A 23,559-nucleotide genomic window follows, 5' to 3' on the forward strand; every position below is an offset into this window, starting at 1 on the left:
GAGATGCCGGTGTTGGACTGGGGTGTACAAAGTTAAAAATCACACAACACCAGGTTATAGTCCAACAGGTTTAATTGGAAGCTCTAGCTTTTGGAGCGCTGTTCCTTCATCAGGTGGTTCTAGGAACAGGGCTCCGAAAGCTAGTGCTTCCAATTAAACCTGTAGGGTTATTCAGAGGTTTCCAACGCCTCAATGGTATCTCTGCATGTTCAGAATTAAACCCCTGGAGGTGCTTGGTGTCTTCTCAAAAGCGAACCTTCTCCATTTCGGTCAGTCATAAAGTGTCAGCATGCATGTTTGATCCCTTCTGGCATACTTTGAGAACATCCCTAAAGGAGTTCTAACATCTTCTTGGATGTCTCTTGCTATAACAGAGTTCAGAGTACAGCAGTTGCTTTGGGAATCTGGGAAAAGGTGCACAAATGACAAGACTGGTGTTTTTAGTGTTTAGTACCTCAAAGCTGAGTGAGTTAGCTTGGGACATAGTGTTGGACCATTTTCTTTTTTGTCATCGGAACTGAAGGATCTCATGAAGGCTCTGGCTGATGGTACTTCCTGAGTATTGAGGTGCCTGCTTTAAATTGTGCAAGTCTCAGAAGCACACAGAACACGTCGGTAACTGCTGCTTGGTAAACTCAACACTGGCAAACATCCTTCACCTGTCTTTGTTGCTTTAGTATCTAACATCTTTCAATAACTAAAGGAAACTCACTCATCAAAAGGAAACATCGGCAGATTGATTTTTAAAATCTTAACATTTCACAAAAGAACTGAAGCACACAGACATCATGTGAATAGGAACATGCTAAATAACAAATGTCTTCTGTCCATTTTTTTAATGTACAAATCAGAATTGCAACAACACAGATCAAGATTTCCAATTAGCTATATTGGACACACTGATATGACATGTTTCAAAGCAAAAGAAAAGTGCAGCCTTTAAGAACAGGGAGACTTCCTGAATGATCCACATTTGCACTGGATTAATCAATAACTGAAGTTCCCAAAAATGAGCTGATTGACCACATGATACACTGCAGTTTGAGGAACATTGGAGCTTAGATATACAATGAGTATGCTCCCAATATGCTTATTTTGATACAGATTTTTAAATAGATAAAGCGAGAAAGGTCACAGACCATGATACAGCACACAACCTGAAATGCTAAAAAAAGGGCGGCACGGTGGCACAGTGGTTAGCACTGCTGCCTCACAGCGCTAGAGACCCGGGTTCAATTCCCGACTCAGGCGACTGACTGTGTGGAGTTTGCACATTCTCCCCGTGTCTGCATGGGTTTCCTCCGGTTTCCTCCCACAGTCCAAAGATGTGCAGGTCAGGTGAATTGGCTATGCTAAATTGCCCATAGTGTTAGGTTAAAAAAAGGGGTAAATGTAGGGGTATGGGTGGGTTGCGCTTCGGCGGGTCGGTGTGGACTTGCTGGGCCGAAGGGCCTGTTTCCACACTGAGTAATCTAATCTATTCTAATCTAATTTAGAAATAGGGGTAAATCTTATCCTTCATCTGATCAAGATGCTGCTCCTCAGTAACAATCTAAAACCAGTGCCTGTTTCTGCATGCTTTCCGGCAAACCCATCTCCTCAGACAACACTTCCACTGTCTAACTGCTTATCCAAAATCTGACACTTCAGAGGAAATTTCTTCTCAAACAACAAGACAACTGAAGCCACCACTTTCAGTCCTCATTCCAAACATCAGTTCCAAATTTCCACGCTTTTTCCTGGCAAGTACCACAGACTGAACAAACTGCACAATTCTGGTGTCCAACAAGAAACAGAATCACAATAAATAGGAACTTGCAGATTGTCAAAATGTAACTAAGGGGGTGTCACTATGTATCAGCAGTGGGGCCTCAAAAATACCTACGATGAACATTAATGACTTAAACGAAAGGAGTGAGTATTGTAATAAAACTTGAACACAATACAAACATACACTGAAAATCAGTGTGTGATGACAAGAATCTGCAAAGGGAAATAGAGAGGTTAAAAGAGAGTGGCAAACATTTGGCAAATGAGGTATAATATAATGTGGGAATTTGTAAAGTTATTCACTTTGGTCAGAAATATTAAAACAAAATATCATTTAAATGTAGACAGAATACAGAATGCTGGTACAGAGACGCAACTGTTCTTGCACATGAACCGCAAGTTAACATTCAGCTACAGCAGGCAATAAGGAAGACAAATGGTAGGTTGGTCTTTATTGCAAGGTGATTGGAATGTAAGAGTACCTACATCTTGATAGGATTGTGCAGAACATTGGTGAGACTGTACTTACAGTGCCATTTGTAGTTTTGCTCATTACTTAAATGGAGGAATAAATTTCCAGAGAAGATTCACCAGATTGACTCCAAGGATGAAAGTGCTAACTTATAAGGAAAGGATGAGCAGATCGGTGTCGATAGTCATTGGAGTTGAGAAGAGGCAAGTTATTGGAAAATAATATTCTTCTTTTGATGGGGGCATTGATTGAAACACTGAACATGGAAGGAGTAGGCTTTTAGGCCCACTAAGCTTGCCCACCATTCAATAAGATCACAGCTGATCTTATTGTGGTCTCGACTCCACTTTCATGCCTGCATCTCAATCTTTGACTGCTTTGTATATCAAAAATGTAAAATTTATTCAAAGCTGAGAAAATAAAGTCACAGCTTCCAGTACCTTCTCAGGAAGGCAATTTCATCCTTTAATGCATCTCAGAGAGAAAAAAAATAATCATCGCTACCTTAAAAGACACTGACCTTTTAATTATGTCACCTAGTTTTAGTTTCCCTCAAGGGGAAACATCCTCCTGATATCCACCCTATCCAGTTCTCTCAAGATTTTGTAAATTAAGTAAAACCACCACTCAGTTTTCTAAATTCCAACAGGTATAGGCCTAACCAGTTCAATTAATTCCTAAACTGCCTCCAAGGCAATTATCTTTTTTCAATGGGGCCCAAAACTGTACACTGCACTCCAGGTATGATCCTGTCTAGGCCTTGTACAGCTGTATTTTAAAAAAAACTTACGTATTCTATTTCTCTCACAATAGATGTTAACATTCAATTTGACATCATAATTACTTGCTGTACCTGCATTCTAATTTTATGCAATTCATGCACCAGGACACAAAAGAATAAGTGAAGAGGCTGGGAGGACATTTTTCCTGATGGGAGAATGTAGAACTAAATGAGTTTCAGATTACAGGGGCCGCCAATTAAGACAGAAGGATTATTTTCTCTGATGGCTTTGAATGCCTGGAATTCCCTAGCCAAGAGAACAGTACAGGATGAAAATACTCAAGGTTGAGATAGACAGATTTTTGTACTACAGAGAAATCAAAGTCTGTGGGTAGCAAGCAGCAAGGTAGAGTTGAGGCCAAGATCCAATCAATCAATCAGTCATGAGCAGAGCAGGTTCAAGGACAGGCACAGCCCATTCGCACTTTCATTTACATTCTGAAGTAGTTCTTGAAACATAAGGCATACAGAATCACAGCTTAGGCCCATAACCTCTCTCCATCATAAACTACAATCAGACCACCTGAATCTTTGCAAGCAATCGAAACACCTAGCCTTGATGCACCAAGTTATCAGAGGTTGGTTGAAAACACAAAATTGGGGATTTCACCCTGAAAGGGTAGTGCTAATGCAAGTGCAAAGCTTGTTGATAAACTTGAAGATAAAGTTTTCTGTTCCTACTGCAGCTGGTGTACATATTCCAGTATCTTGAACAGCATCTCTGTCAGACCTGTATAAGCTTATCTCAGTCAAGACAGAATGATACACCCGAGCAATTTGGTGAAAAAACAATTCTACTTCAGATACTGCACTGAAGTAATTTTTAAACTCAATGTTGAGAATTTACTTATAACAAAATCATTCTAATTTCCTCTTACAAAATCTTGTTGCAGTTTACAAGTATTGTTCAACCGTACATCAAAATAATCGTAAAATCACAGAATGTGATCACAGCATCCACTGGTACTTTATTTAAAAAAGAAAGTCAAAATAAGACAAATTATAGCTGTTTACCACTTCAGAATAGATCAAATGAACAATTTGGCATGGATAGACTCAAAATTATTTTGGTTTAAGAGAATGTTGTTAATGAAATGACCAAAAGGAAGAAAATGTCTAGGATGGCCATAGTTAACATCATTAATAAACAGGATGTAATAATATGGCCTTGACTTTCAACAACTTAGAATGACTTCTAGGCCCCTTTAAAAAGGCAGATGATCTTGATCCCAGAACCTTTGATCCCATTCTCAGGCCTTTCAATTTTCAGGATTGCACTTTAAAAGGAGCAGACTAGTTCAAGTTGTGAACCCACACCTGGCACTCCTTTCCTGGTCAGCTCCATGGGAGAAACATGGATTTCCCAGTCATCCATAATTTTCAAGGAGTCAGACCAACTTTTTAAAGGGGCAGCCTTCACAGTATCAGAGTGGTAGTGTGTCATCAACTGCAGAAGGGAAACTTTGAGAAAAGTCCTATTGATGCTCCTTTGTCAAGCATTGCCTCCCCACCCTCACCCTGGTGTCCTTTCACAAGCTATAGCAGTTTGTCCAGCCTTCCCAGAGACCCTTGTGCGTTCCCCAGACAAAGGTAAGACGCTTACATGCCCATTCACCAATCATACACCGTATTGAAGCAATCAACTTTACTGATAATAGGATGTGTAAAAAAGAAAAAAAAAACTTATGAAATTCAACTATTACTTTCCACTGACATAAGCCAGTAAAAAAGTGTCAATCACCTCCAATCACGTTCCACATCGGCTGGCCTGATTGCAGCCTGTGCCAGACCCCGGCTATTACACAGAAGTGGTTGCCAGGTGACAAGGACTGGGAACTCTATATTCTAGGATCCTCAATGTTCTAGAAAAATTGGCATTATTAATAAAAGAAGACATCGGTATGGTAATGAGTACTGGTATAGGTGAATTAAATCATGAAATGGAATCAGTTTGGGTGGAAATAAGGAACAAGTGAAATAAGTCACAGGTGGGATTCATCTGTTGGTCCCTGAAGTGTTGCATTACTATAGGAGAAGTGTAGATCAGGAAATAATGAAGATGTAAAAGAAGGAAACTTCAACTGCCATGGGTGATTTTATTGACTGGACAAATCCGATGGGCAAGGGTAACATGGAAGACAAAGTTATAACATAAGTAAGGGATTGTTCCATACAAACAGTATGTTGCACACCCCAACCACAAACTGGTCATTTTAGATCTGCAATATTTAATGAGGTAGGATTTAAAACAGATCTCATAGTTAAGGATACTCCTCGAGGTAGCAATCATCAACATGGCAGAATTTCAAACTTAGCTCAAAAGGAGAGCACTCCAATCTCAAACGAGTGTCCTTAACTTAAAGAAAGAGGTGCCAAACAGTGAGGCAGGAAATTAGACTGAGACAAAGATCAGTAGGCTAATAGTGGCAGACATTTAAGAAACATCACAAAATTCAACAAAACTTTATTCCGGTTAAAAAGAACTCTATTAGAAGAATGAAACACCCATGCTTAACCAAGGCAGTGAAACAAAAAGAATAGCAAACCAAAAACTAATGAATACACAGTGGCAAAAACAAGGGGTAGGCTAAAGAGTTGCAAATTATTTTATTTAGGAACCAGAAATGGATGACTGAAAGTTTAGTAGGGAGAAAGGTGATTATGAAAGTAAATTGGTAAGAAACATGAAAACATACAAAGAGAGTTTGCATGGGTATATAAAAAGTAGCTAAATTCCGGCACTTGGATGAAGTCAGTGAGGAATTGATAACAGGAACCAGGAAATGACAGATAATTCAAACAAACCTTTACATCGATCTTCATGGTAGAGGACACTGTAAACATCCCAAAAGGTATTAGCTAACCGAGGTGCAATGGGAGGAAAATCTTGTAACAATCTATTGCAAGTATCAATAAACTAATGGCACTGCAGGCAGTCAGGTTGCCAGGACCTGACGGCCTGTACCCATGGGTTTGAGAAATAGTGGAGGCATTGGTTGAAATATTCCAGAACTCACTGGATTCAGAACAAGTTCCAGCAGATTGGAAAACCACTAGTGTCACATTCCTGTTCAAGAAGGGAGAGACAAACACAAGGCAGAAAAGTATATGTCAGTTGGGAAATAACAGAATCCATAATTGAGTAAGAAATAGGCGGACATCCAGTAAAACCTAATGTGATCAAACAGAATCAGCATGGTTTTGTAAAAATGAAACCACGGTTGACAAATTTACTAGAGATATTTGAAAATACAATAAGCAGAATTAGGAAAGGGATGTAATAGATGTAGTGCATTTGGACTTTCAGAAGGGATTTGATAAAGTGCCACTTGGAAGGTTACTGCACAAGATAATGATGTGGAGATGCCAGTGTTAGACTGGGGTGGACAAAGTTAAAAAATCATACAATACCAGTCCAACAGGCGTATTCCAAAATACAAGTTTTCAGAGCGCTGCTTCTTTGTCAGGTAGCTATCTAACGAAGCAGTGCTTTGAAAACTTGTATTTTTGAATAAACCTGTTGGACCATAATCTGGTATTGCGTGATTTTTAACTTTGCATAAAATAGGAGCTCACATTATTGGGGGTACGTATTAGCATGGATTGGAGATTAGTTAATACAGAAGACAGACAGTAAAGATTAACTGGTCTTTTGAGATTGGAAAGATGTAGCAAGTGAAGTGTACAAGGATCAGTCCTAGGGCCTCAATTATTTACTTGAAGGAGTGCATAGAGTGCAATGGATTGAAATTCCCTACAATGGGGTAGGCTTGAGGGGCTGAGTGGCCTACACTCCTGGCCAAATTTATTATGTTCATAGTCCTTCAGCAAAAAGAAACCATTTGCTTCACTAAAAGCAAAAACTCGTGGTATTACTATAATTAGGTAATTCCAATTGGCCTGATTCGAGATTATACCGGGTGAATGCATACTGCAATGTTGTTTCGCTTGGGTTTTCAACTAACCTTGCTGGAATGTAAAAGTGAATTGGTACATGGTGAACAAAATAGATGCTACTTTGGGTGAGTGACCATGGTTCAACAGCCTCACAGGAAATCAGCAACCAGGTGTGATGATGTTGCTCCTTTAACAAAGTTATGCTGTCCTCGGTTTTTTCCCCCCAGAGAGGTCGTAAGAGCAGCGATTCCAAAATGTCTAGGTTTCGATGGGTTTCAGAGCCAATATGATTATAGCTAACAGAGGCTGCCACAGTCGAAAGGCTTTCAAGTGTTTTAAAAAAAAAACTTGTACAATGAAAAAGGGAGTGACCAGTTCTCCCAGCTCAGCTTTTCTCTGGTTTGATTTAGTTTTGGCAGTCTGGCTATTTCACTGAAAAGCAGTCAGTATTGTTATGAAGCTGCAGGATCCAAAAGAAGCTGGCCCATGCTGACCCTCCCTCTCTCTGACTTCTCTTTTGAAAGACCCTGTGTTTGATTCTACCTTTTGTACCAAGGGGTGTTTTTGGGGATTGTTGGAAGTATTAGGAACAGCATCATTATCCAAAAATCTAATAGATTATACCAAGTTAGATTGTTACTTTGCATGCTGTTCTCTTTTGTGTGTCATTCAACAATCTTGTAACTAAATTCTGTTTTGTTTAAAACTAAGTGGTTTGACCAGCATCACTCCTGGAATATCTGCTTGACACCTGCTTAAAACAACTAGCAAAGTTAGGGCCTGGGCTACTTTTTTGAAATGTTTTGAGGGTGGTTGGCCTGGTCCATAACACTGGTAAGAAATACAAAATGATTGAGTTGAATGGTTATTATTAACAGCTCATTCATACATCTTACTTTAATTAATGTCAAGTTAATTCACCAGATCAGCTGCAGTTGACCCCATTTAAATTCATGCTTATTAAACCAGACAATAAGCATAATGTCAACTAGCTACAAATGGAAGTAGCTATGGGGAACAACATGCAACTTCACTGAAGGATATCTAAAGGAGAAAGAAAGAAACTAATATACTTAATAGGGATAGGTGGAAGTTTATGTGAAAGACAACCAAAATAATTTTGAATTCAAGAAAATAGTGTTCATAAAATAATCACTAGGAAATGAATGTTAAGGAAGGCCTTTTTTTAAAAAAAAAAGTATAAACTAGAAGTGACATACTGTGGCCACAAATGGTCTAGACAAACAGGAAGTTACAAGACAACGATAAGCAAAGCATGTCTTGACAAGTGTGAATCAATGTTTAAAAATAAACATGTTACCAGTAAATTTGATGCTAATTATTAACATTTGGAAACTCATTTTCCCTAGTTGACTGAATGGCTTGATTCTATGCCTTTTAGTGTCCCAATCATGGATACTTGAGGCATATATGCCCATATCCATACAGTTTTCCAGCTGGCTGCAGCATCACAACTCCCAGCAGAAGGCTATCAAAAAGTAACAACCTTCTTCCCCTCTACAATTCCAAGATGTGACTATGCACTCCATTGTTTAAGTTAATAGACCAAACAAGTGTTAAGTAGTTTGTGGAAGACTCCAACCTTAAAAGTTAAATGGCAAAAATGCTAAACTTTCTCCCTCTCCTTATCACTCATTAATCAGTTGAATTCAGGAAATCAGTCTCTAGTCCTTAACTAGTGTCTTAAGCCTAACTAAAAGTTCAGGTAAGTGGTTGGGGCAAAAGATGAGAAAACAGCCTTATTTTTCCCCTGTTCTGCATGCATTAGAATAGTCAGGAGCCTGTCATTTTTAATTTAAAAAAACTAATAAACCTTTTTATATATGGTACTACTGTCAGATTGCTAGTGTCCTAACCATGAAAAGATTAGGTGATAGGTTTGCTTGCTGAGCTGGTAGATGTGTTCTCAGACATTTCATCACCATGCTAGGTAACATCATCAGTGAACCTCCAATGAAGCAGTGGTGTTCTGCCTGCTTGCTATTTATTTGTCTTGGTCTGTTGTGGTGGGTGATATCATTTCTGGTTCTTTTTCTCAAAGGTTGGTAAATGGGGTCCAAAATCAACGTGTTTATTGATGGAATTCCGGTTTGAATTCCAGGCCTCGAGGACTTCCTGTGCATGCCTTTGTTCAGCCTGTCCCAGGATGGATATATTGTCCCAGTCAAACTGGTGTCCCTCTTCGTATGTGCATATGGATACTAGTGATAGTTGGTCATGTCGATTGGTGGCTAGTTGATGCTCATATCCTGGTAGCTAGTTTCCTGACCGTCTGTCCAAAGTAATGTTTGTTCAGTCCTTGCAGGGTATTTTGTTTGTGACATTCGTTCTGCTGGTTGTTGGTACAGGATCCTTTAAATTCATCAGGAGCTGTTTCAGTGTGGTGGCAGGTTTGTGGGCAACCAGCTCAGCCAGCAAACTTACCATCTGAGCTACAAATCTTCTCCAAAATTACAGTAAACGATTAGACAGGAAACTGTACAGAGTTTGTACATTTCCTCATTTTCTGGAATGAAGCTAAAGCAAAATCATCAGCTTCCCATCAGACTGCATAATTACTTGCTTAATGAAAATCCACACTAAATTGAGTCATTTTTTTCCAATCCAATTTATGCTCCCAACAGTCTTCACCTTCCAACAATATTTGCCAAGCTTAGTTTGTAACTTGAAGCCAGGACTCAAAAAGAGAGGTAAAGAATCAGAAATATTTGTAGTTCAAAGAAGCAAAGTGCCTTTACAGTAATTATTTTGGCTTACCAATCAAATGCAACATATCAAAACACTATTTGAACATCAGCACAAACAATCAAATCCTCCATTATCTATTTAAAATTTTAAAAATTAAATTGTAAATATGTTTTAGTCGAGAAAAGCTTCAAATTTATCACAAGACTATCATTTGAAATATTTGAGGTTAGCTTTCAAAAATTTCCTATTTAAGGAAAGTCAAGCGCTTTTTCTAATTCCTTTCTTTCCAACTTAATAGATTGACCGGTCACAAGGGCCCAAAAAGCATCAGTAGAAGCAGACAACTATGATAGGCATGCAAATGAATTTCACAAAAGCGACCAAATTGAGCTACACAGTAAGAGCACAAACTTCAAAAAGTAATGTGTTTTTTCACAATCCCACCATCAACTCACGACTGAATGTTATGCCACACACTAAAGAATGGTGTCTTCAGAATAAATGGAAAATGATGTGCATGCTTCTGGTTGTATGACTGTAACCTTGCGTGAGAAAAGGAGAAAGCATGCATGGTCAACAAGACACAATGCTTTGGTAAGGAACCCCATTTTCTTTACCAAAACTGGAAAGTAATGGGAGAAAAGTAATGGAACTATGGAAATCTTCCACAAATGATAACTGATGCTCAAGTTAATTGTTAATTTTAGTCAACAAAAACCTTTCAGTCTCCAATTTAAAGGTAATAGTAGTAATAATATTATTATTATTAATAATAACAAAAACGACACTAAAAGAAAAATGTTGGTACGTGGTGTTATGTTGCTGAGCAACGCTAGCAGTGCCAGTTCAATTCTTGTACTGACTGAGGGTACCATGAAGGTCCTGTCTTCTCATCCTCAAGTTAAACTCAACACCAGTCTCTTTCTTGCTCTGAGAAAGCAGCTCTACCATCCTCTTGGACTATGACAAATTTACTGTTAGTTCAAAGATGTTAGGTCACAGATCAGCTATCATATTTATTCGACTGCAGATCATGAAATTCTTGTATGAAGAAAATTCTGTGGCTAGACACTTCTAGAGCAACGAAGGATGCAATCAATGGTCTACTGCTCTTCAAAAAGAGAATCCTAAACAAATTGGTATGTTGTTGTTTCCTAAATCCATGACCATCCTTCCCTCAACTCCATTTTTGAAAATCTCTGATCATATTTCTGCTCCTAAAACATTGCAACAATTGGAATTAAAGTCAGAAATGAAATCCTCTGACTGTGAACAATGGTACCTTATCGTTTCTCATGCCCCATGATCATTTTTTGGGTACCTATTCCTATCACTACCTTACCTGAGCTTTACCTTCCCTTTCATAAATCATCCTTGCTAACAAGTGTTGGCAAAGTATCAGCAGTTGATGGCATCAAAAATGACCCCTGACTTTTCCTCATCTGTAGCCCAGGAACTGTTCAATTACAAATCAGGAAGCAGCCAATGGCCATGCCCCAATCATTATCTCACCAAAGATTAGCAAATGCAGCACAAACCAAGGATTGATTCTGGCTCAATTACTCACTGAACAACCTGATGTGGATATCTTCCAATTTTTATTTAGTTTTATTCATTCCTGAAAATGTGAATATCATGACCAGGACCAACATTCATCCCTAGTTGTCCTTGTTGGTAGTGAGCTGCTTTCTTGAATCACTGCAGTCGATTTGCTACAGGTGGACCCACAATGGCATTGGAAACAGAGTTCAAGGATTTCAATCAAGCAACACTGAAGGAACAACGCTACTTTTCCAAATACAGGACAGCAAGTAGCTTGGAAAGGTACTTGCAGATAGTGGCATTCCCATGTATCTGTCAATATTGTCATTCTAAATGGTTTTGGAAGGTGATGTCTGAGGAACCTTGGTGAATCTCTTCAGTCATCTTGTAGATGGCACACACATGCTGCTACTGAGTGGTGGAGGGAGCTGATGCTCGTTAATACGCCTACCAAGCAGGCCCTTCGTCCTAGATTGTGTCAAGCTTCTTGCATTGCTGGAGTTGCATTCAAAAAGGCAAGCAGGGAATATTCCATCACAGTCCTGACTTGTGCCTTGCAGGTGGTGGACAGGCATTGAAGAGCCAGGAGAAGGGTTATTTGCTGCAGGATTCCTTGCTTCCGACCTGCTCTTTCAGCCACTGGATTTATATGCCCTCTTCAGTTCAGCTTCTGAACTAGCGTAACCCCCAGGATGTTGATAGTAGGAGATTCAGTGATGGGAATGCTCTTGAATATCAAGGGGCAATGGTTAGATTCTCTATCTTGATAGAGACCAACATTGTCTTGTACTTGAGTGACACAAATGTCACTTGCTATTTGTCAATCTGCATTGGATATTGTCCGGGTCTTGCTGTATTTGTTTATGGACTGCTTCAGTACCTGAAGAGTCATGAACTGGACTTACATTGTACAATCAATCAGCAATCATCCCATTTCTAACTTTACTATAAAAAGGTCATTGATGGAGCAGCTAAAATGGCAGGGTCTAGGATACCACCCTGAAAAACTCCTATGGACTAGTCCTCAAAAACATCCAAAATATATTTACATGACTTCATATAAAAATGGTTAACTTTTTTCTGACAATGTTTTCACAATCTAGATTTTTATTTAAATACAAAGACAGATAGACACCACCTCATTTCTTCAATTGCAAGATATTGAAACCTTATTACTTTTTTTTAAAAGTAACATGTGCATAAGGTAACAATTCAAGTTGAAAGTCACTTGCCATTTCATTAACCTAAAACACTGATAAAAATGTAATCACAGGGTGAAAAAAAAAAAACAGACCTTTGGTATTGATGGAGAGCTAGCCATTGGAGTCGGGAAAAGCTACAACACGCCAGAGGCAGCAAGAAAGCAGAAGAAGAAAATTAAAAGATTAGAGATAATAAAAGAAGTATACCTGTAACTTGCAAATGGACACAATTTCAGGTCACTAAAACTGAACAAGTATATCAGAGAGGATAGATGGTAAACAGATGTTCCTAAGTGTCACAATAGGATAAGATTCAGGCTGCAGTTACTACTAACCATTAATCGAAAATCTCAGAAATTAGCTGCTGAAAAATGAAAACAGCGAGCATGAATTTCATTTTCTTCACGTCATTTGACATGTTTTACATTTTAATTTTTTTTACTGTTATGATACTGATATATTGCATTGGAAAATACATTTTTAAATAAAATGCCTCCCCTTGCAAATGAGAGAGCTTTCTATCAACTATACATTGCTTATATATTAAAAGAATACATTAACGTGCTTCTATTTGGACTCTTAGGAACACAATTTTTAAACTGCATTATTTTCAAGAGCCAAATTTTGCCGAAGATACTTCTTTTTTTTTTAAGGCTATGAAGTTCCTGTGAAATCTGGGAAAAATAAATCTGTTTTCTAGGGATTAAAATGCATGAAAGAATACATTGCACTTGGCTGGTGATTTAGTGACAAATAAACATATAAACACGACAACAGGGCATACCACAATTCATAAGGCTGCAATTATGCTTGTTCCACTTAATGCAAATTAACAGGTCAAACAAAATCCAGACACTACCGAAGAATGCATCAGAATATCAACACTACCAAACACTACTTCCACTTCACTCAAATAGCTTACCTCATTCTCCAGGGCAGCAGATAAGATTTGTCTTGTACTGCAGTTTAATATTTGCAAAGATAATTGGAACATTGTTGCACATGCAGTATTCTTACTTACTGCTAAAAGGTAATTATACAGTTATTTTAAAGAAACTACTTCCCGAGAATGGCTTGATGGGCATGTTTAAATAAACCAAATAGATAGAATTTTTAAGATAATAGATAATTGCCGTGCCTTTGACAACTGGAATATAAAAATGTGTGGATTCCTTTATTGGACTAAAATAAAAAAATCAAACATCCAGGGAGGTCTTCTTTAGGGACTGCAGGAATTTTTGCCAATATTTTGGAATGCACGTCTGGAGCTGTTCAAGTGCCGCCCAGGCATTAGATCTCGTTCTCAGAATTTCTTGCTTTTTTTTTAAATAAACATGAAGCAATGTTCCTGATATTGCATTTCTGTAAAATGTTTTCCTTCATGGAATTATCTTCAGTTGTCAATAACATTGTTAGTCAGCCGTTTAAACATTAGTTACCAAACACAACTGATACGTAACAAATTGGACTATCATATAAAAGTTCAAAACAAAAAAATCATGCAAGCCAAGCAATTTGGAAAAATAAGTGTTCTTCGCAATGTCTAAAATTTTACAAAGAACATCCAAACTCTACATTTGACCATCAATGGTAATCCAGCTACCCAAGTGATATCCATTGCAACTGAATTGAATAGATATACTTACTGAATGCTTCAAAGAATCCTGCTCTGAATTAATACTGAACACCGAAAGGTCCCCATTCAAGATCACGTCAGCTAAGGCATTTACCAATGGTCTGTAGTGTATAATTAAAAACACCTCGAGAGAAAAAAAAGTTAAAATTAATGTTGTGTTTCAGTTTAAATATTTTGTAATTGATAGCCATGACAAAATTATTAAGATGACGATGACGGTTCCAAAACCTTCATTTCATGAATGCTGATGCTTTGGGTCCTGCTACTTAGGAGAAAGTGAGGACTGCAGATTCTGGAGACCAGAGTTGAAAAGATTGGTGCTGGAAAAGCTCAGGAGGCCTGGCAGCATCCGAGGAGCAGGAGAATTGACGTTTCAGGCATAAGCCCTTCTTCAGGAATGCTGCTACCTAGGCCTTGTTTTGAGAAGGCCATAGGTTTTAGATCATTATAGAGTAACAATTTCAAAAAGATATTTACCTAAAAGGATATTATAAGTATCCTTGATATATATTGCATGGTATATAAACAAAGTATTGTTTCTAAAAGCATACTATAAATCAACAGCAAATATTTGTGTATTCTGGAAGGTACGGCTGTGCACACTAGGATTTTTAATTTCATTAAGAAACTAAGTAATTCATTTTTTCATGGGATAGTTGTGTCACCAGCATGGCCAGTATTTGTTGCCCAATGCTAATTGCTTGAATGCAGTAGCTTGCCATGTCATTTCATAGGACAGTTAACAGCCAAACACATCGTCATGAGATTGTCATCACATGTCAGCCAGGAGAAAGTGAGGACTGCAGATGCTGGAGATCAGAGCTGAAAATGTGTTGCTGGAAAAGCGCAGGTCAGGCAGCATCCAAGGAACAGGAGAATCGATATTTCGGGCATGAGTCCTTCTTCAGGAATTGGGGTCATGCCCGAAACGTCGATTCTCCTGCTCCTTGGATGCTGCCTGACCAGCTGCGCTTTTTCAGCAACACATTTTCATCACGTCAGCCAGCCCAGATAAAGATGGCAAATTTCCTTCCTTAGAAAGGACATCAGTGAACATTTCATCAAGTGAGAATTTCATGGTTACCAAAGCAGCTATGAGCTTCCAATCCCAGATTTGTTTGTGAATGGAATTTAAATTCCACTAGCTGCCATGGTGGGATTTAAACACAAGTCCCTAAAGAATTAGTCTTGGCCTCTGTATTACCAGTCCAAATTTTAAATTGGAGTAGGGCAAATTTTGACAGGATTAGGCAGGAACTTTGAAACGTTCATTGGGGGATGCTGTTCACAAGTAATGGGGCAGTTGAAAAGTGGGAGGCCTTTAAAAATGAGAATTCCTAGACAGTATGTTTCTGTTAGTGCAAAGGTTCTGCACAGTAGAGTGGCTGGCAGGGTTAAATCACATGGAATCTAGGGGAAACTAGCCAATTGAAGACAAAATTGGTTTGAAGGTAGAAGACAGAGGGGTTTTTTTCCCCAGATTGGAGGCCTGTGGCCAGCGGTGTGCTGCAAGGATCAGTGCTGGGTCCATCTGTTTTCGTCATTTATATAAATCATTTGGACGTGGATATCAGAGGTATGGTTAGTAAGTTTGCAGACGTACCAAAATAGGTGATGCAGTGGACAGTGAAGAAGGTTACCTCAGAGTACAACAGGGGCAATGGGCTGTGGAGTGGCAGATGGAGTTTAATTTAGATAAATGTGTCATGTTGCATTTTGATAAGGCGCACCAAGGCAGGACTTATACAGTTAATGATAGGGGCCTGGGGAGTATTGCTGAACAGAGACCTAGGGGTGCAGGTGCATAGTTCCTTGAAAGTGGAGTCCCAAGTAGACAGGGTGCTGAAAAAGGCATTTGGTATGCTTGCCTTCATTGCTCAGAGCATTGGATTGGGACATCATGTTGCAACTATTCATGAGGTGAGGCACATTTAGAATACAGTGCACAATTCTGGTCACCCTAGCTATATTAAGGATGTGGTAAAACTTGAAAGGGTTCAGAAAAGATTTACAAGAATGTTGCCAGGATTGAAGGTTTGAGCTATGAGGAGAGGCTGAGATTTTTTAAAAACCCGGAGTGTTGGAGGATGAGGGATGATATTACAGATGTTTATTAAAATCATGAGGGGCATGGATAGGGTGAATAGCCAAGGTATTTTTCTAGGGTATGGGAGTCAAAAACTAGAGGGCATAGGGTTAAGATCTTTAAAAAAAATTAAGATTCAAAACTTTTCACATAGAGGGTGGTGCTTGTATGTAACATGCTGCCAGAGGAAGTGGAGGAGGTGGGTATAATTACAATACTTAAAAGGCATCTGGATGGGTTAATGAATAGGAAGGGTTAAGAGGGATATGGGCCAAATGCTGGGACTAGGTCAGATTGAGATGTCCAATTGGTGCAGACCAGCTGGACTGAAGGCCTGTTTCCATGCTTATTGACATTGCCACTTCACAAATCTCCCCATTTATGGTTATTTACAAGTCAAAAGGATATTGCTATATTGCTTCTGTTGAAAGAGAATTACTGGCTTGTAATTATTTTTAAAATGAGCATAGGAATCATCAAGATCCACCAAATTGCAATTCTAGTCTCACTCATTGACCAGTAAATGATCATATTTGCTGCCATGCCAACCAAAAACTTGATCAGATGCAAATGAGTACATCATGGATATGGGTTAACATAAATGAAATATAGGTATTTCTTTTTTTTTTTAAAAACTAATGTTTCAAATTTCCTACCTTCTCTGTTAATACAATATTCCAAACGCACACCAATGTGCTTGACTCCAATCTACTCTCTAAAAAGACCCAGCGAATCATTCAGTTTGTCTGCAGTAAGGGATTGGAGGCAAATGTTGGCTTTTTCCATGATTTCATTGTCCCATGAAAGAATTTTTAAAATTAGTTTTATGCTTAGAGACAATTTAGGACATTCATCCTATAATAGACCAGGATTAAAATTCATGCAGCACAATTTATAATATTTAGTGTACAACATTTCCTGTTATTTAACAGCATTTTATTTGTCAACAAGTTATAAGGTAAAATGGTTTCAATACAGAAAAACACATCACAAGCCATTTCACTTCACAGAAGCCTAATTAGAGAAAAATATATGCAGTGTCAAAGCAAGTATTAGCAGAAGTGACCAAAAGCTTGGTTCAGTTAGGATTTGGAGCCAAATCTGCCTAGTGCCCTTGCATTTATTGAGCACCAGTGGGCAGCCTGCTTTAAAGATAACAACATTTCAGAACTGTAAGTAACATTTTATATTAATATGCATTCCACCACTGGCACAGCCACTGATTTACAAGCAATAACAATTTATTATTGGGTTGTAATTAATCAGGCTAAACTGCATTTGTAAGATCTTCTCAAATCATTAGTAGCATCTATTAAAGAAAAGCTACACTCCATTCCCTTGCCTGATCTCTCCGATTGCAGGTTAAAATTCCACTGTGGCTAAGCCACTAAGACCATGTTCAGATGTCAAACCAGATAACTGCACCAAAAGGATGGCGACTGAGAAGTGGAGGCTAAAAATAGGAACTGAGACATTATACTATACATAGGTTTCTGGACACACTACATTTTGAGAGAATTGCTTATATTTCCAGTAATATACAAAACCTCATTTTAATACTTCCGTTTTAAAAAACTTAATCCAAAAGAAATTACGTCAACAGTTTCAGCAGAAAGCTTCCCCAATTGCTCGGTATGTCTGTGCCATCTGTTACTTGCAATTCATCCAAACAAAGACCAGGAAATGCTCCAGCTTCAATCCCTATCCCATGTTGAAGTGACTCATGTGTTTTGGAAGACTCTAAGGACTAAATGAATGCAAGCATTTGGCAAACCAAAATGGTGTGAATTGCAGGCAGTAAAACGAACAGGTGAGATGTGAATTCAATCAGGATCCTAGTTTCTTGAGTAATGTAGAAAAATAAAGACAATGTTATAAGCTAGTCCTGTATGACCAAACGACTCATTTCTCTTCACTATCTGATTCTCGCTCAGGAAACGGTTTTGCAGCTAACTTACAGTACCTGCCACTTAATAGACCAGTTCTCTCAGGAGGAACTCTAAGTTTCAGATGTTCTGGACTTCTCTCTATATAATTTTCAGATGACTAATTTGCTCACCCAAGCATAAAGAAACTCTCAGTCATCCAAACTCTGCTGCTGTCATGTTCACATTACAAACCACTTTACCCACCATTCCTGTGATGCTTGACTTAAGTGAACTCCCAACTTGAAAATACCTCAATTTTAAAATCCTCATCTTTGTTATCAAACCCCTCTTGGTTGGCCTTTCTTTCCATCAATAGTCTTCTCTGATCCCACAAGACCAAGTGCTACTCTCATTTGAACACTCAAGAATTTACAAGTGCAATTGGTGACCATTCTTGGAGTGTCCCAGTCCCGAAACCGTTGAAATTCCCAGTATATCCCTGCACCCTCCCCCCTCATAGAATCCCTACAGTCCAGAAACAGGCCATTCAACCCATCAAGTCTACACTGACCCCCCAAAACAGCATCTCATCCATACCTAGCCCATCCCCACAACCTCATTTGGGGTTCTTAAACCATGCCTAACTCACCTAACCAGCACATCGCAGGACACTTTAGGGCAATTTAGCATGACAAATCCACCTAATTTGCACATCTTTGGATTGTGGGCAGAAACTGGAGCATAAGAAGGAAACCCACACAGATACAGGGAGAACATGCAAACTCCACACAGGTACTCACCCAAGGCTAGAATCAAACCCAGGTCTCTGGTGCCGTAAGGCAGTATTGCTAACTACTCTGCTCTCCTTTGAGCCATTCATTAAAACATACCCCTTTGACAAAACTTTATTAGATTATCTTGCCTAAAATATCATTATGATTCAGTGTCACATTTTATTATATTTTGAGGCCTGACCAGCATGGGAACGAGACTTGACCCCACGGTGACCTGATATCGAGGAGGTCTGACCAGACTGATTGAAAGACCCTCCTGGATCACTCAAGGCTGCAACTGGTGCCCAGGACCCCAGAGAACCAACAGAGAGAGATTGAAGGCCTTCTGGCCTCTTGCACGTGCCCAACCTTGTGGAAACGAGGCCTGACAACATGGGAACAAGACCTGACCCTGCAGTAACTTGACATCGAGGAGGCCCAACCAGATCGGTTGCAAGACCCTCTGGAATGCTCAAGGCTTTAAATGATGCTCAGGACACCATCAATGCACTCCTTTACCTTCTATAGAAGCAGACTTCTCTCAATGATGCCCAGGATTGACCGGATCGACTATAAGGGTGCCCGGAGTGTTCAAGGCTGCATGCTCAGGATCCTATCAGGAGCACTCACTTACTACTAAGAGCAGCTGACTTAACTCATCAATGCCCAGGATCGACTGGAGTAGCCGCCTACCCAGGAAATGCAGGAGACACAGTGGATTTCAGGCGAGACTGAAACTCAGAGGTTTCAAGCTTGCCCTCCACAAGCATACTCCTGGAAAATGTTCAAGCCATTGAGAACAAGGTGGTTGACCTTAAAGCTAGACTCACCTTCCAAAGATGAGAAACTGCTGTGTGCACTGTTTCACAGAGACATAGCTCACTCCTGCTACACCTGACTGTGCCTTACAACCAGAGGGCTTCCCAGTTCACTGAATGAACTAGAACTGAAAATGTGTTGCTGGAAAAGCACAGGTCAGGCAGCATCCAAGGAACAGGAGAATCGACATTTCATCCTTGGATGCTGCCTGACTTGATGTGCTTTTCCAGCAACACATTTTCAGCTCTGATCTCCAGCATCTGCAGTCCTCACTTTCTCCTCTCTGAATGAACCATTCAACAACCTCAGGCAAGGCAAGGGCAGTGTGGGGGGGGGGGGGGGTCTGCCTCCTAACCAACACCTCCTGGTGCTCAGATGTGGCAACCCTGGCGACTTGCTGTTCCCTGGACCTAGAATATTTAACATTGAAATGCTGTTCCTGCTCATTGCTGCACAAGTTCACCTCCACTATCCTGACAGTCTACATCCCACCCCATACAGAAGTGCAGATGCACTTGGTGAAGTATACAATGCTAGAAACAAACAAACAAGCAAACAAACAAGCAAACAAACAAACAATCTTGAGATGGAATACCCTGAGGCCTTGCTCATCATAGACCGTGATTTCAACCAAGCCAACCTCAAGAATGCGCTACCAAGATACCACCACCATGTCTGATATCACACCAGAATTCAGAATATCCTCAACCATTGTTACACAACCATAGAAGATGCCTAGTGCTCCAATCTCCATCTGTATTTTGGAAAATCAGATCACAACACTATGCTCCTCCTCCTGGCTTACAAGCCGAAAACGAAGCAGGAGAACCCAGCACTGAAAACAGTGCAGTGTTAGTCTGAGGCAATGGAAGGGCTTCTGTGAGACTGCTTAGAGTCGATGGACTGGGCCATGTTCAAGAACTCAGCAGCCAATCTAAATGAGTAAGCCACTACCGTGACAGACTTCATTTGTAAGTGTAAGTGTGTGTACCAAAGAAGTTAATCCAAACATTCCCCTATATGAAACTTTGGATGAACCGGGAGATCCAAAGCCTTCTGAAGTCTAGGTCTGAGGTCCTCAATCAGGCGACCCTGACATATACAGGAAATCCAGGTACAACCTTTGCAAGGCCTTCAAGGATGCCAAGGGGATGCTAAGCTTGAGACCCAGACTAATCACAGGGACACCCGTCTTTTGTGGCAAGACTTACATGACATACAAAGCAAAAATCAAACAGAATCATGAACAAAAGGACATCCTTTCCCAATGAGCTCAATGCACTCATTCCAAGCTCTCTCTCACGGAAGGTCAGTGAGAGGACGTCACCTGTTCCACCAACCTCAGATGCATCTGCACTCTCGGCAAACACCACAGATCTTAGATCGGCCTTAACAGGTCAGCCCACAGAAAGTGACTGGCCTGGATGAAGTCCCCAACTGTGCACTCAGATCCAGTGTGGACCAGTTGGTGGGACTGTTCACAGTCATCGTTAACCTCTCCTTGCTACGACCTTAAGTCCCCACCTGCTACGAGAAGACTACCATCATCCCAGTGCCAAAGAAAAAGCATGTAGCATGCCTCAAATGACTACTGCCCATTGGTTCTGACCTCCATAAATTATGGATTGCTTTAAGAAATTAGCCATGGTTCATGTCAATTTCAGTCTCCCAGATTGCCTTGATCTCTTGCAATTGACCTACCAGCACTACATGTCCATGGCAAACACCATCTCCCTGGCCCTACACTCATCCCTGGAATGTCTGGATAACAAGGACACTTATGTCCTACTATATAGACCACTCCACCTTCAACACTATAATTCCAAACAAATCCATCTCCAAACTCAGTCCTTGGTCTCTACTCCTCTCTCTGTAACTGGATTCTTTGCAGTCTGTTCGTCAGGAAGTAATCAGTAAGGATAGGCAACAACACCACCTCCCCAATAGTCCTCAACAATGGTGCCCTGCAAGGCTCAGCCCCCAATTATACTCCTTATACACTCATGACTGACGGCAAATTCCAAACCAACTCCATTTACAGGTTTGCTGACGATACCACCGTTGTATGCCAGATCTCAAACAATAAAGAGACGGAGTACAAGAAGGAGATAGAGCACTTAATAACATGGTGTAAAGACAACAACCCTCCATCAACATCAGCAAAATGAAGCAGCTGGTTATTTATTTCAGGAAGCAGAGCGGAGAGCACACTTCTGTCTGCAACAATGGTCCTCAGGTGGAGATGATCGATAGCGTCAGGTTCCTGGGATTGACGATCACCAAAAATTTGTCCTGGTCCACTCACATTGATAAGAACAAACAACACCTCCTCTACTTCCCCAGGAGGGTAAGGGAATTCAGCATGTCCTTAAAAAATCTTACAATTTTTTTATCAATACACCATAGAAAGCATCCTTTCTGGATGCATCACCCCCAGTGTGGTATGGCAACTGCTCTTCCCAAGACTGAAAGAAGAGAGTTGTGAACACAGTCCAGTCCAGCAGACGAACCAGCTGTGGTTTTCAAAATCCTAAAATTCCGAGCACAAATTTCCCTATTGAAGACAGGATGAAATGTACTCTTATGACATCAGCTCTTGGCTGTCCTATTTAACGCACTAGAGAGTCATCACAACCAAAGCTGGCTGAAGGGAAATGGACACTGGCTATAGGCATTCCAGGTCATATTCCACCTAATGCTCTAACTGCAAATAGCTCTGTGGTCCTTATGAAAATGTACCTTATCCAAAGCTATAGATAAACACCATACCTGCATAGTGAATAATTACACTGACATTTAAAGCAAAACCATTAATCATTATCATACTTACATCTTTGAGTTTGAAAAATGAAATTCACAGCAAGCTACAAAAGACAACTGAAGGTGCAAATTTGCCAATTAGTGAGATCCAGATTTCAAGTGACCAGCATGCTAAAGCAATGATGCGAACTTCAGATATTTCTCAAAAACTAGAGAACCAATGAAGCCAGGACGGTGACTGGGTTATGAGTGCAGAAGGCATTGGTTCACGCTGTGGTTAAATGTAAGTCATTTGTGGTTGTGGTGGTGGTGGTGAAGAGGAGGGGCAGGGAAAAAGGAGACTGCACACAAGAGAGCACAAGAACGTAGCTAATAAAGGGAGGCAAAATAGGTTTTTTATTCATTCACAGGATGAGGGCATCGCTGACTAGGGTCATAGAGTCTGACTAGACCAGCATTTACTGCCCATTCCAGAGGGGAGTTAAGAATCAACCACATTGCTGTAGATCTGGAGTCCAGATCAGGTAAATATGACAGTTTCCTTCAATAAAAGGACGGTGAACCCCATGGGTTTTTTTCTGATAAATCAATATCAGACTCAATCCAGATTTTTCTGAATTCAAATTCCACCATCTGCCATGGCATGATTTGAACTCAGTCCCCAGAACATCAGTCAGCTGATCTACTGGATTAAGAGTTCAGCGATAATACTACTAGGCCATCACCTTGCCCACAAATTATAGCTTTTAAAAAGTTATAGGATATACTTTTGTTTCAAATCCTCTCAGGTTTAAATAGGGCATGAAGTTCAAATAAGGACACATCTACATGTTGTTCTCAATTCGCAAAACATATGCTCAACATTAAATGCTTGGTAGATAGGCAAGAGACTGGAAGAACACAGCAAGCCTGTGGGCGGCACGGTGGCACAGTGGTTAGCACTGCTGCCTCACAGCGCCAGAAACCCGGGTTCAATTCCCGACTCAGGCGACTGACTGTGTGGAGTTTGCACATTCTCCCCGTGTCTGCGTGGGTTTCCTCCGGGTGCTCTGGTTTCCTCCCACAGTCAAAAAAGATGTGCGGGTTAGGTGAATTGGCCATGCTAAATTGCCCGTAGTGTTAGGTTAAAAAAGGGGTAAATGTAGGGGTGTGGGTGGGTTGCGCTTCGGCAGGGCGGTGTGGACTTGTTGGGCTGAAGGGCCTGTTTCCACACTGTAAGTAATCTAATCTAAGTAAGTAATCTA

General features: G+C 40.1%; 1 protein-coding gene across 1 annotated transcript in view; it reads right to left on the bottom strand.

The window, feature by feature from the left end:
- Positions 1 to 23,559, bottom strand: part of clec16a (C-type lectin domain containing 16A) — a 269,823-nt gene that overhangs the window by 203,822 nt on the left and 42,442 nt on the right. The window contains exons 10-11 of the mRNA XM_043711087.1: positions 14,020 to 14,133; positions 12,466 to 12,507 (exon numbers count right to left, since the gene is read on the bottom strand). Of these exons, the coding sequence (XP_043567022.1) occupies positions 12,466 to 12,507; positions 14,020 to 14,133 (156 nt within the window). The remainder of the gene's footprint in view (positions 1 to 12,465; positions 12,508 to 14,019; positions 14,134 to 23,559) is intronic.

Source organism: Chiloscyllium plagiosum, chromosome 21 (assembly GCF_004010195.1).
Source record: "Chiloscyllium plagiosum isolate BGI_BamShark_2017 chromosome 21, ASM401019v2, whole genome shotgun sequence".
Lineage (NCBI taxonomy): Eukaryota > Metazoa > Chordata > Chondrichthyes > Orectolobiformes > Hemiscylliidae > Chiloscyllium > Chiloscyllium plagiosum.